The 13,034-nt window shown below is 60.4% G+C and overlaps 2 protein-coding genes across 2 annotated transcripts in view; both read left to right on the top strand.

Moving 5' to 3' along the window:
- Positions 1-786: 786 nt before the first annotated feature.
- On the top strand, positions 787-6,178 carry SCARF1 (scavenger receptor class F member 1). Its single transcript, XM_082776628.1, has 11 exons — positions 787-927; positions 1,651-1,712; positions 1,939-2,040; positions 2,144-2,669; positions 2,840-3,058; positions 3,157-3,285; positions 3,361-3,464; positions 3,585-3,693; positions 3,764-3,888; positions 3,992-4,129; positions 4,386-6,178. The coding sequence occupies exons 1-11, from the start codon at positions 824-826 to the stop codon at positions 5,354-5,356; spliced, it is 2,589 nt and encodes an 862-aa protein (XP_082632754.1). The 5' UTR covers positions 787-823; the 3' UTR covers positions 5,357-6,178.
- Positions 6,179-8,504: 2,326 nt separating this feature from the next.
- SLC43A2 (solute carrier family 43 member 2) overlaps positions 8,505-13,034 on the top strand; it is a 28,785-nt gene continuing 24,255 nt past the window's right edge. The window contains exons 1-2 of the mRNA XM_082776050.1: positions 8,505-8,555; positions 10,539-10,736. Coding sequence (XP_082632176.1) covers positions 10,577-10,736 — 160 coding nt within the window. The 5' untranslated portion in view covers positions 8,505-8,555; positions 10,539-10,576. The remainder of the gene's footprint in view (positions 8,556-10,538; positions 10,737-13,034) is intronic.

Raw genomic sequence — 13,034 nt, 5'->3', positions numbered from 1 at the left:
TTTTGGGAGCTGTTCCCCGGTGAATCTGCAGCTTTTTGTGTTCTGGTGCAAAGGGCTGCAGCCTGCTGCACGGTGCCAGAGCCCCTGCAGGGGGCTGGCTTGGGGACAGTGGCAGCGAGGCATGCTCCAGCCCACCCCAAATGGCCAGTGAGGTGTGCTCCAGCCCACCCCAAATGGCCAGCGGGTGACCTGCGATGGGAATTGGGGCTGCTCAGGCACAGAGGAGTTAAATCCTGCGTGTTGGGGGGAGCACCACACTTCCAGCCTGGATTCCACCCCCCTGGCCGGCCAGGCTTGGGTAGGAAAAAGGTGTTTCCTGTGCATCTGCTGACACAAAGCTCCTGGGGAGGCGGGCGGTGGGACAGTGGCCAGCGGTGGCCGCGGGCACTGGCCCCCGGCTGGTTCAAAGGGCAGCGTGGGGCCCGCCGTGTGCCCCAGGGGGGACGTGGGGACCCCGGGGGGGGACAGCAGGAGGAGAGGGGGCAGACGGATGCCTCAGGTGGGGTGGGGGACATGGCCTGAAGCAGCTTTGGGAGGCGATGGAGCAGGTGAAGGGGAGATGTGGGGTGGGTGCCCGTCCCCGCAGGGGGTGCTGAGTCCCCGGCCGCCCGTTTTTTTGGCAGCGAAAGCCAAAAATAGCCCCCCCCGGGGGCATTCCCGGCTCCTTCCTTCCCTGCGCACCCCCTGACGTGGGATCGGGGCACCTCCTCCCGCGTTTCCTCAGGAAGAAACCCAAGGCTGGCGGGAGGAAGAGGCTGAGCCGCAGGAGAGGGACGGGACAGGACGGACAGAAGGACGGACGGACGGACACAGCCCCGGCACGATGGCGAGCGCCCGGCCGCTGCTGTGCCTGTGGCTGTGGCTGTGGGTGCAGGGCTCTGCCCAGGAGCTCGATCCTGACGGCAGGAACGTCTGCAAGGCGGACAGGTGGGTGCCACCACCACCCCGGGACCCTTGGGTGGCAGCAGGGTGGGATCCTCGGTCCAGCCTTCCATGGACGGGGAGCTGCAGCCCGGTGCTGTGTGGGCATGGGGAATAGGATGGTGCTGGGGGGCTCCAGGCCCTCAAATCCCTTCTCCATGGGGTTATTTCTCACGTACCAAGAGTGTATGGGGGCAATGGCGGGGTTTTGGGAGCATTGGAAATACTTCTAATGCTCACCAGGCCAGAAACATCATGGCAGCAAATCCTAAATAGCACTGGGAGCTGATATCCCTGCCCATTTGCTGCTATTTTGCCTTGTCCATTGATCTCTCCATCAACACCGTGCTTTGTTGCCTTTTTTTGGGGTCACCAGGACACCTCTGAGCCTCTCCCAAAGCATCGGGGCCCTGGTTTTGGGCTCCGTAGCTGTGGTGTTGGCAGCGCCGGGCGCGCCTGTCCCGGCACCAGCCCCGCGGCCCACGCTGGCTGCAGCGTCTTAAATTTCCTTCTATTTTCCCAACTTCCTTCCGGAGCAAAGCCCCCGGGGCCTCGCGGCTTCCCCGTGTGCGAGACCGAGCCCTGGGGGGGGAACACCCCGCTTTAGCTTCATGTTAGCCAAAGAGCCCTGAAGCTGAACACAGACGTACCCAGCCCTGGTCCCCACCTTGGTCCCTATCTCATTGTCCCCCCCCGGTCCCCATCTGATGCCCCCTCTCTGTCCCACAGCCCCCCCGCGGGCCTGGCATGCTGCCCCGGCTGGAAGCAGGAAGGGCGGGAGTGCACGGCTGGTAAGCCTTGGATGGATGACACCCAAAATCCTCATCCCCACGCTCGGCAGGGAGTTTCCTCCACGCCATTGGCCCCACAGCCCTGTGGGGAGCCCCCGGCTGCCCACTGAGCGGGGTGCTGATGGTGGAGAGGGGGGTGCCAGCCCCACTGGGGGTGCGGGAGGTGGTGGGGACCACGCGTGGTGCCACCCTGGTGGGGTTGGCACACCCTGATGTGCCCCGACAGCGCTGTGCGAAGGCGAGGATGCCTGCGGGCCGGACGAGGTGTGCGTGAGACCGGGGCTTTGCCGCTGCAAACCCGGCTTCTTCGGCGCAGACTGCAGCTCCCGTGAGTGCTCCCCACCTCCGCCAGCCTTCCCCGGGATGCTGGGGGGGCTTCCCTGTGATTCCTCACCCTTCCTTCTGCCTCCCCTATCTCCTTCCCCCCGCAGGCTGCCCAGCGCAGTACTGGGGCCCCGACTGCAAGCAGCGGTGCCCGTGCCACCCCGGCGGGACGTGCGAGGCGGCGAGCGGGCACTGCACCTGCCACCCCGATCGCTGGGGCGAGCTGTGCCAATTCCCTTGCCAGTGCGGGCCCCACGGCCGCTGCGAGCCCCTGACCGGTGCCTGCCGCTGCGAGCCGGGCTGGTGGTCGCCCAGCTGCAAGAAGCAGTGCCAGTGCAGCGTCGCCAGCTCGCACTGCGACCCCCTGACCGGCCACTGCCGCTGCCTGCCGGGCTGGTGGGGCAGGAGGTGCAGCTTCAAGTGCTCCTGCAACCTCTCGCCCTGCACCCAGGAGACGGGCAAGTGCGAGTGCAAGGCTGGGTTTTGGGGGCCGGCGTGCCAGCGGCGCTGCGACTGCTTGCACGGCTCCTGCAACCCCCTCAGCGGGCACTGCAGCTGCGTCCCCGGGTACCAGGGCAGGAGCTGCCGGGAGCCCTGCCCGGCGGGGAAATACGGGTCGCAGTGTGTGCACAGGTGAGCTGGGGGCACTACGGGGGGGAAAATCAACGGGGTACATCCATCCCTTTGGCTGGATGGGGAGATGTGTTGGGGAGGGGGAGGTTTGGGCAGCCCTGGTTGGATGCAGCATTTTTTTGGGGGGACGGGGAGGATGCCGAAGCCTCGCCACCCCCGTGTCCGTGCAGCTGCGGGAACTGCAAGCGCAGCCAGCCCTGCTCGCCCGTGGATGGCTTCTGCCTGGCGTGCCAGCCTGGCTGGAACGGGACCCTGTGCAAGGAGCGCTGCGCCCCCGGCTTCCATGGCGAGGGCTGCCTCCAGCCGTGCCCCCGCTGCCGGAATGGGGACGCCTGCGATGCGGAGACCGGGTCGTGCCTGCACTGCGAGCCCGGCTGGATGGGACCCAGGTAGGTACACCCCCTGCTGCCTCCCGGGGTGCAGGATGCGGCCGTGGGTCCTGGTGGGGGTCCCGGCACCCTGACGCCTCCTCGCTTTGTCTCGGCAGCTGCAACAGCTCCTGCCCCGTGGGCACCTTCGGGGACGGATGCCAGCTCCTCTGCCCCGAGTGCGTTTGGGGGAGCTGCGACCCCGTGTCGGGTGCCTGCCTCTGCCAGGCTGGCTACTGGGGACCCAGGTAACGTGGGGAGTGGGGCAAGGCTGGGACCCCCCATCCCCGGGGGCATTTCCCCTCCTTTCTTTTCTCTTCCAGCTGCAACGACACCTGCCCGGAGGGGTATTTTGGCGTGAACTGTTCCTCCCCGTGCCAGTGCTCCCGAGGGCCCTGCCACCCCGTGCGGGGTGACTGCGCGCTGAGTAAGAGCAGCCTCACTTTTCCTCCTCCACCCAAACGAGGGGGGGCCGCAGCATCCTCCCCAGGGGACGGGGATGTCGTGGTGCAGCCGTGGACACCCCGATCCCGTTTTCCCCATGCAGGTCTGGCCCCCGGGGCTCTGGCCGCCACCATCCTTGTCCCTCTCCTCCTGCTGCTCCTCTGCGTTGTCTGCTGCTGCTGCAGCGCTGGCCCTGCAGATGCTAGAGACAGGTGAGTGTGAAGGGCCCCTTATTGCCAAACCCCATCCTTTTGGTGCCTTTATGCCCCTGTTCCTGCGCAGGGCGGCCGTGCCGGATGACGACGTGGTGGCCAGGATGAAGCACCACGTGCAGGGGGTGCTGGCGAACCTCAGCGCTATGCTGCCCTGCTTCTCCCTGGGCGGCTACAAACTTCCCAAAGTCACGGGTGAGGAAAGCGGGGCTGCCGATGGCCCTTTTGTGGGGGAATCCCACAGGGTGGGTGATGCTCTGCGCCCCCGGACCTCAGCTTGTTGTTTTCTCCCCCCCAGTTTCCCACCACGACGCAGAAATCCCCTTCAACCCCAGCTTCATCGAGTCGCCCTCGGCCGCCTGGGTTTCGGACAGCTCCTTCTCCTCCTTCGACACCGACAACGAGGGACCCGAGTACTCCGTCCCTCCCAGAGAAGGTGACCCACAAAGCTGCACCTCCCCTCCCCGCAGCCTTTCTGTGCTGCCCCAACCCCGTCCCACCCTTTTAGAGTCCTTGGGCTCCCCGAGGATGCTGGGCGCAGCCTGACATTTATTTTTATTCCCTCACTTCCCTCTCCCCAAGGCCGTGCTTGGTCTCGTGCACTGGGACGTGCCCGGCGTGGGCACAGCCCTATTACAGCCACGTCCCTGGGCTCACCCCCAAGCCCTGACGCTCGCCCCCTTTTCCCTCAGGTGTCCCGCTGCTGGGGGGGGCCGAGCTGCAGGACGGGGCCTCCCCCCCGGGCGAGGCGCTCCCGGACCCGGCCGCCTTCAGCTCCGAGGACGTCTCGCAGCCCTTCGCCATCCCCCGCACCTCCAGCATCGCCAAGGCCAAGCGGCCTTCTGTCTCCTTCGCCGAGGGGACGAAATTTGGGGCGGTGGAGACCCCCAGCCCCGGGCGGAAGCCCAAGACCCCGTGGGGGGCGGCCAAGCTGTCCCCCACATCAGGGGAAGCAGGGGATGAGTCCCCTGCCGAGCAGCCGGCCAGTGATGGCTACGAGAGCCCTGATCCCCTCGCCAAGGGGGATGAAAGCCACCGGCCATCGCCCCGGGCCACCCCGGGGGGCCGCCGGCGGGTGGTCTCCGGCACCAGGCACGTGGCCCAGAGGGTGGAAGCCCTGGAAGCGGCCGCCAAAAGCGGCAGCTGGGACGCGAAGGGGAAGGAGCCCAACGTCACCACCATCTACATGATGGTGGGGACGGCCGGGCAGGACCCCAAAACCGAGGGAGGTGGCGAGGGACCGGTCCAGGCTGTGCTGAAGCGGCTGGGGAGCCTGCAGAAAGGCAAGTGGGCTGCCAAGGAGGAGCCCAAGGTGCGGAGGAGCGTCGAGGCCATCCAAAAACCTCCCCGCCGGGCCCTGGCGCAGCGCAGGGACTCGGCGAATGGCTGCAAGCAGAGGGAGAGCGTCCCGGGGGCTGCAGGTGAGCAGCGCCCCGGCAAACAGCAGCACCTCCCCGGGAAGAGACAGTCCTTCCCGCTGGCATCGGCCTCGCTGAAAGGTGCCGGGGTTCAAGATGGGGTTGGCGATGCCACGGAGAGGGGCAAAAGCCTGGAGGTGACCCTAAGGCTGGAAACGAAGGGCCAGGCTGCCCCCGAGGAAGAGCCCAAATACGAGACCGTGAGCAGCAGTGAGGATATGCCGGCTGCCCCCGCGGCCACCTGAGCCCCCGGCTCCGTCCCCCTCCGTGGCTGGGGGCAGCGGGGACCTGCGGGACCCCGCTGGGTCAGTCCCAGCCTGGGGGAGCCGAGGTCTCCCCTGAGCAGGGGGCTGGACACACGGAGCCTTCCCGTTATCCCCATTCCCTTCCCACTACGCCGGACCCTGCCGGTGAGACGGACGATGCTGAGAGCTGCAGCCCCAGTGGTTTGCAGTGCTTTGGGGCTGTTTTCTGCCCCCTGCATCCCACGGGCCCCATTTTGTGGTCACTGGGGGGAGCGGGATGCCCCTTGGTGGCTCTCCCTGTAAAGGTGCTTCTCGCTGGAGGGGATTATTTTACGGAGCTCTGCTGGGCGAGACGATGGGCTGCCACGGGCAGCTTCCGCGAAAATTAATTTTAGCTGCTTATCTTGAAGGATATCTGGGTCTGCGAGGGGTTATCTGTGCAGCTCTGGCTGCGTGGGTTTCTGTGTTAGAGGCACGGCACGTGAAATGGGATGGGGCACGGCACCAGCTGGGTGCACGGCCCCAAAGCACCACAAGATGCCACAGTCATCCACACTGCGCCCATCCATGAGCAAAGCGGGGCCATGAACATCACCCTGTGCACCAGGAGCTGCGCCGGCCCCAATAAGGACAGAAAATGGGTGGAAAATGGCATTTTTGTGGGAGCCTTGTGACTGTCGGCAGGCACGCCGGGTGCTCAAGGAGCCGGAGGATTCGCAGCTGGGTTTAGGTGTATCTAGGTGGTAGCAGTTCTCTGTGTATTTTTCTGTTATTTTGAGGGGTGTGAAAGCCTCTGACTGGAAATTAAATGTTACCAAAGGAGCTCGTTTTCCCAGCTGTTCTCCAGATTGAAGATACAGCCAGAAATACTCTCTGAAGTAGGAGAGCTGTTGCTACCTATATTTATTTATTTATTTATTTATTTATTTATTTTGCATTTTCTGGTTCTGTTGAGGTAATTCTGTGCTCTCAGGAACCAATCTCCGCCCGGGGGGGGGGGGGGGGGTGATGGAGAGAGCAGGGCCGAGGGGACACGGGGTGGGCTGGGGGCACACACGTCGCAGGTTGAGTCTCTGCAGGTGAGCCCTGCTCTGGCGCTGCTCATTTGGAGTTCGGGACATTTTGCTTTTTCTCCTTTTACTTTTCATGGGGACGTCTCCCCTGGCGTGAGCCACACGCTCCCCATGCTCACACACAGAGGTTTCCAGCTTGCAGCCCTCCTCCGCTGTGGTGCCTCTCACCCATACCACCAAAACCTGTGGAAGGTGAACGACATCCATCCTGGTGGCCCAGGGAGGAGCAGACACCTCGCCGGGCTGTGTCCTGCTTTTCCAACCTGTCCCTAGATGGGGACCCCAAGGACCACCACCGGAGCCCACCACAGACCCCCGGTGAGGCCGGGCAGGAGCTTTCGCCTCCCTTCCAGCCTCCCCTTGTCCCTGGCCGGTTTGTGTAAATGCCTCTCCGTGCCAGTGCTGTGCTTCGCCCTCACTTCAGCTTTTATGTGTTTCTCTCCACGATGTTTACTCATTCCCTGGACGTCTTTACAGAGGGCAGCAGCTCTCCTGAGAGCTTCTTTTTGCCCCCTAGCGTAGACAAACACAGCCCCGCAGCGCTCTCGGCATCCCCGAGGCTCTGGAGGTCTCCACAGGCCTCGTGCCCTCCCGGCCTTCCCTTATGGCCGCCACAGGCACCGCACTGGCCCCAGCTGTTTTATTTTCCTTGGGCTTTTTTTATGGCTGTTTGCTTTGGCCGAAACCCCTGCTCCTGCCCCGCTGCTGCAAAGTTCCTCCTGAGGCCGAAGGCTTTCCTCTCCCACCCATCGCAGCGCTGTGTGTCCATCTGTCCGGACCCCAGCGCCTTCACCTTCAGCCCCCATCAGTTGGGACCCTCATTTGAGACCCCCCAGAGCCCTTTCCCTGCCCCAAACACCGCTGTGGGCTCGCTCGGCCACCAAAATGGCCCCATGGTGGCCAAACCCCTGGGTGGCTGCGGTGCAGGAGTGAGCCAAGGGGCGATGGCTCCGTGTTGGGACTCGGCGTTAGGTGAATCTGAAAATTCACCTAATGGGGCATGAGGCAGGGTTGGACTCGATGCCGTGCTCCTTGTCCTCATCCCACTCCTATCCCCGCCACCCGGCCCCACGGGCACCGGGGGCTGCAGGGCTCCGAGCCCCCCGTGCTCGGGAGGGGAGTATGCGGCGGGGCCGCATCCTGCACCCACCTTGGTTCGTTAATAGTCATGTTAATATTGACTTTAATGGGTTTAAAATGATAGTATTGTGATATTCATGTTGACTTTATTTTTTTTAATGTTTAATGTTAATGTTAGTATTGTGGTATTAATCTTAATATTGTGATATTAATGTTAATATTGATTTTAATGTTTTTTCTACGTTTAATATTAACATTAATATTACGATATTAAAGTTTATTTTATTGTTAATCTGAATGCTAATTTTCACGATAACGGCATTTTTAGGCTTAATTATAATCACAATCTTAATTTTTAATCTTAGCGTCATTTTTTTAATTTTTAACCTCATTAACTTTATTTTTAAATCTTAACCTTAATTTTTAATTCTAGCCTTACTTTAATTTTTAATCCTAACCTTGTTTTAATTTTATCCTTTTATTTTTTAATTTTTAATTTTTAATTTTCAATTTTTAATTTTAATTAGTGATTTTAATGATTAAATTAAATTAAATTTTTATTTTCTTTTTCAATTTTAATTTCATTTATTCATTTTATGTCTTAACTTTGCTTTTATTTTTATGCCTATTCTTCAATATTTAATCTTCACTTTTTTTAAATTTTAATTTTATTATTATTTTTTTAAATTTTATTTTTTCCTTTTATTTTTTTAATTTTATTTTATTTTCCCCCCTTTCCTTTCCCGGAAAGCTTCGCGGGTTCCTTCTCTCTGCCCCCCCCGGGCATGACTCCGGGGCGCTCCGTGCGCGTCGCGCTCCCCGCGCTGCGCTCCCCGGGACCGGGACCAGGACCAGGAGGACCGGGCCCCGCGGGGGGGACACCGGGGACACCGGGGGGGGGGACACCGGGCCCGGCACGTGCCCCGGCGGCCCGGCCATTGGTGGTGGCGGCGGCCAATGGGCGGCGGCGGCTGTTTGCTGCGGAGGGCGGATAAAAACACCGGGGGGAGCGCGGCGGCGCCGAGCGGCGGCGGAGCGGGGCCGGGGTGAGCGGCAGCGGGTCCGGGGATGGGGGGGCGGGGGGATGCTCGGGGTGGTGGCGATTTTAATTTTTTTTTAAATCATTTTTTATTATTTTTTAAATTTTTATATTTCATTTTAATTTTTTAATTTTTCATATTCATTTTTTCCCCATATTTTCATTTTTTTTTTCTCATATTTTTCTGCTTTCATCTTGCCCCGTTTCCCCCATTTTTCTGCCTTCGCGTTTTTTTTTTTTTTTTTGCCTTTTTCACCCTTTCGTTTTCGGCCGGCTGCGGGCTGGGTCGCCCTAAGGGATTTGGGGAGAGCAGGCGTACCACGGGTAGGGCTGCACCGGGGGTGTCGGCTCTTATGGGGTGCATTGGGGAGGGGGGGGTCGCACAGTGGGGTGCCCCCCTTGGGGTGGTGCTGGGGGCACAGAGAGGTGCAGCCGGGGTGGGGGGGGGGAGTGTGGGGAGAGCGGGGTGGGGTGAGCATCAGTTTGTGGGTAGCAGGATGAGAAGGTTTTTTTTTTCTGAGGGGTGGGAAAAGGGGTGTATGGGGTGGGATTGGTGCTGGGAGGGGTGCTGGAGGGAGAGGGGGCTCCTTGCTGGGGGGGAGCAGGGGGTGTGGGAGCAATCCGTGGGCACGGAGAAGGGTGCAAGGGGGCGCATGGGTTTTTTTGGGGGATCGGGGTGCATGGGGGGCTTTGTAGGGGCATAGCGGGGTGAGCGGGGGGCTTGGTGGGGGCAGAGCGGGGTGCCTGGGGGCGGTGAGCAAGGGGGGGGGGCTGCAGCATGGAGAGGAGCGGGGCTGGGGGCGGTGGGCGCGCGGGTGCACGGGATGAGGAAGAGGAGGCGTGGAGGAAGCACGTCCGGGCTGCGCTGGGGGCAGCGGGCCTGCGCGCTGCATGGGTGGGTGGGTGGGTGGGGGGCCGTGGGGGGGCTGCAGGCGGGCTCCGGGGGCAGGGGGCTCGCTCTCTGCAGCAGCCTGGGTGGCTGCAGGGTGGCCCTGGCCTCCTGGCACCGCTGTAGGGGGTTGGAAAGCAAGGGGGTGGTGGCACCTTGGCCCCGTGGCAAGCCCCCGAAGACCCTCTCGGGCAGCCCGCTTGTTTTCCCGTAGTGCTTGATCATGGCATGCTTTAGGGTGTGGGGTGGGAAAACCCAGCTCGTCTAAAATGGCCACTTGCTGTATGACCCAGGGGCAGCCCCACACCTCGGGGCTCCCCCAGCTAAACCGGGTCTGCTCCTATATTTGCTGCCGCTCGCTCTCGTTGGCCACGGGGACCGGGACAGGTGGAGCTGGGGATGTTAATCCGGCCGCAGCATCCGCGGGGCGGCACGTGCACGGCACGGGCTGTCCACCACCAGCCATCTGCGGGGCTGGCATGGGGCAGGATGCATCCCGCCTTGCTCGCAGACGTGCGCTTAGCAAAGAGGGGCTCCTTGCTGAGCCCGCCTGCGGTATGAGCGTGTATAGGACCATCGCTCGTGACCGCTTTCCAGGGCAGATCCGTGCCTCCCGTGGGGCAGAGCAGAGCTGCTGGGACACTACAGCTGCTATAGGGCTGCCTCCCTGCTCCCAGCCTCTGCCCCAAGCAGCAGGAGGTCAGGGTGCTGAGGCAGCTCCCAGCTCTGCACGTGCTTCCCTGCTGCCCTGCAAATGGGCTGCGAAGGGGGAGCGGGCTCTGGGCAGGGGACATTTGCTGTGTTTTCATACCTGTTGCTCGGAAGGTGGAACGGAGCCCTTGAACGCTCCTCTGGTGCACGGCACCGGCGCTGGAGGGGCTGCACCAAGGGCACTCATGCTCCCCCTTTCCTCCAGGGCACCTGGCAAGCCGCTGCCTGCAAAAATGAGCTTTACACCTGAGTGCCTTTCATTCACCGGGCAGCCTTTATTACCTTCCTGCGGAGTGCCCTCTTTTTAAACTTTTTTTTTTTTTTTGCACTCTCCTTGAGCAGCCTGTGCCATGTCCATGACCTCTCCTGTCGTTGTTCTGATCCCTGCAGGCTGAGACTGTGGCCGAGGGCACCCTTCCCACGCAGCAATGGCACCCACGCTCGCCACCGCTCACCGCCGGCGCTGGTGGATGGCGTTCACGGCCATCATCGAGAACCTCTTCTTCTCCGCCGTCCTGCTGGGCTGGGGGTCCCTGCTCATCATGCTGAAGGCGGAAGGGTTTTACTCCTACCTCTGTCACGAGTCGGGTAAGGATGCTTTTGAGGAGGTGGTGGACCCGAGACGGGTGAAAAAGCGGCTGCTGGGGTTTGGGGGCGCGGTTCCCTGCTTCGGGGTGGTGTGGGCTGGATGCGCCTCCCTTTCCAAAAAGGAAGGCATCCTCGTGGTGGTTCGACGTGCCTGTGGTTGCTGCTGCTTTGCGGGGTGGATGGAAAAGGAGCCTCAAAGATTAGGTCCAGTTTTCCTGGACAGCCTCTTCCTCTCGGCCTGGAGTCCTGCCTCTGCTCGGAGGCCTGGCCGAGCGCTGCGAGGGAAGGCTGGTGTGGCCCCAAGGGTGCTGGGGGACGGGGGATGGCTCGTGGGGAGGGATCCTGTCTGCTGCTGGGTGGGAAGGCTGGGATGAGACCAACAGGGGCCAGTAGAGCAAAGGGAGGCAGGAGCTGGGTGTCTGGGCTCTGGACAGAGCACAAGGGAGCAGACAAGACGGGAAGGTTGCTCTGAGCTGGTGGGCATGGGATGGAGGAGGGAGCAGCGAAGGGAAGGAGCTGGAAACAAGTGCATGGACCCAGAGCCATGCACCAGAGCCATACCTCAGTAGGTAACGGCTGAGAATAGTGGGGGAAATCTATGATGTGGGGAAATGACCTCCAAGCAGTGAACAGCTGTGATGATACTTTGGCTTTCCCCTCGCTTGTTGTGTTTCTGTTTCATCAGCCCCTTGTTACGGCCTCTTTGTGTGCCTGTGGGTGGCTGCCTCAGTCTCGTAGCTGCACCTGGCGGGTTTGGGTTCTTGTCAGCTGTAGCGTGGCTGCTGCTTCTCCTTCCTGCCCTCTGCTCATAGCGTGGTTCTTCCAAGCGTGTCCGTGTTGCTCACATCTCCAGCGGCCCTCCAGGTGACACGAGGGAGCGTCCCCAGCAGCTGGACACCGTTTAGAAGACTTCAGGCCTAAAGAGGCTGCTGTGCTGTCACCAAGCCACGGTGACTTTGCCTCAGGCCAGTGCGAGAGGTCTGGTTAAACCCAGGTGGAGCTTTCTGAGATAAAACACGCCAGAGCTGATAAGCAAACGCTGACTGTGGCTGAGAGCAGCCACTTTGCTATCGGTGCCCTGAGCTGTGCCCTGCTGACAGGAGCTGTGCTTCACTTTGGGGCCCGTCCTTCTGCTTTTTGCTTCCATTGCATTTGATTTGTCTGCCTTTGCCCCAGATTGGTGAGATTTGCCGTGGCTTCTCACCCTGGTTTGCCTGCTGTGGTCTGGCTGCATCTGGGAGTGCCTCAGACCGCAGGGAAGAGGCGATGGAATCGAATCGCTTCCCCGGGGGCAATGCCTTCCTCCCAACCTGTGCCCCCAGGCAGGGTGATTTAAACCCTAAAAACACACTTAAGGAGTCAAACATTCTCATTGTCCTCAAATACTGGCTGAGAAAATGGCTTGTGATGAGCCTCGAGAAGCAGTTCTGCCAGTTTCCATCCTTGCTTGCTCATTTTCCTTTCTCTGTTGTTGTCCTCTCTGTAACAACCTCCGGGACAAGGTAGGGAAGAGCCAAAGCTCCAGGCCTGGGGACAGCAGATGCCTTTGTGGTGGCAGGAGCCCTGACCGACCCCGTAGGGCTTGGCACCGTGCTGCCTTTGACCCTTGCTGGGCTTAGGGTGGCGCAGCAGTTGCCTTTCTCAGCACAACCCATTGAATCATGCGGCTCTTCGCTGGAAGATGGGTGGAAACAAAGAAATTGTAACTAGTAGCCTTTGGGCACTTGTTGTTCCTAATGCCGCTGTGTGCATGTAAGTATTGCAAAAAAAAAAAAAAAAAAAAAAAAAAAAGACTTTTCCTAATGAGCCAAAGGTTCTTGGCAGGGCTTTTCGTTTGTCAGCAAAAGCTCTGCACTTTGTGATGCTTTCCAACTAAAGAGAAAACTAGACCTTGTCCCTTCCGCAGGCTCTTCTCTGAAGGTAGCTACAGCTGCCCAGAACGTGGCTCCAATTCACGATGGGCTCGTGGTCTTCCTCAAATCCCCCCTTTTTTCCCTTTCTGCCTTTGGCTTCTGGCGCTGGGCTTTGCCCATCCGCCCTACAACCACGTAGGGTCGGCTCAGTTGCACAAGAGCGGAGGTGGACACCTGGAAAAACCCCCATCGAAGCAGCAAATATTTTTAAAGCCGTTGTGCAAGAGGGTTTGAGTGGAGGGCTCTGCTTGTTCCGGGTGGCAGACTTGACCACAGCGCGAGGTATGCTTGAAATTTGCTGACAAGGAATCCGGTGGTGGCACTTTGTTCCCATTTGAATTTTACTACACTACCACTTGGCCTTTAACCAACTGAAGCAGCATCT

Source organism: Aythya marila (assembly GCF_965140915.1).
Source record: "Aythya marila genome assembly, chromosome: 20".
NCBI classification, from domain to species: domain Eukaryota; kingdom Metazoa; phylum Chordata; class Aves; order Anseriformes; family Anatidae; genus Aythya; species Aythya marila.
Note: the sequence above shows the minus strand (reverse complement) of the source record. Positions and strands in the feature narration are given on the sequence as shown.

What these genes read in the sequence shown, in the direction of transcription:
- SCARF1 (XM_082776628.1), top strand. Translation starts at nt 824, where the DNA reads ATGGCGAGCGCCCGGCCGCTGCTGTGCCTGTGGCTGTGGCTGTGGGTG. An exon ending in AGGGCGGGAGTGCACGGCTG is followed by an intron (nt 1,713 to 1,938) that starts GTAAGCCTTGGA and finishes GTGCCCCGACAG; the next exon opens with CGCTGTGCGAAGGCGAGGAT. An exon ending in GCTGGCTACTGGGGACCCAG is followed by an intron (nt 3,286 to 3,360) that starts GTAACGTGGGGA and finishes TTTCTCTTCCAG; the next exon opens with CTGCAACGACACCTGCCCGG.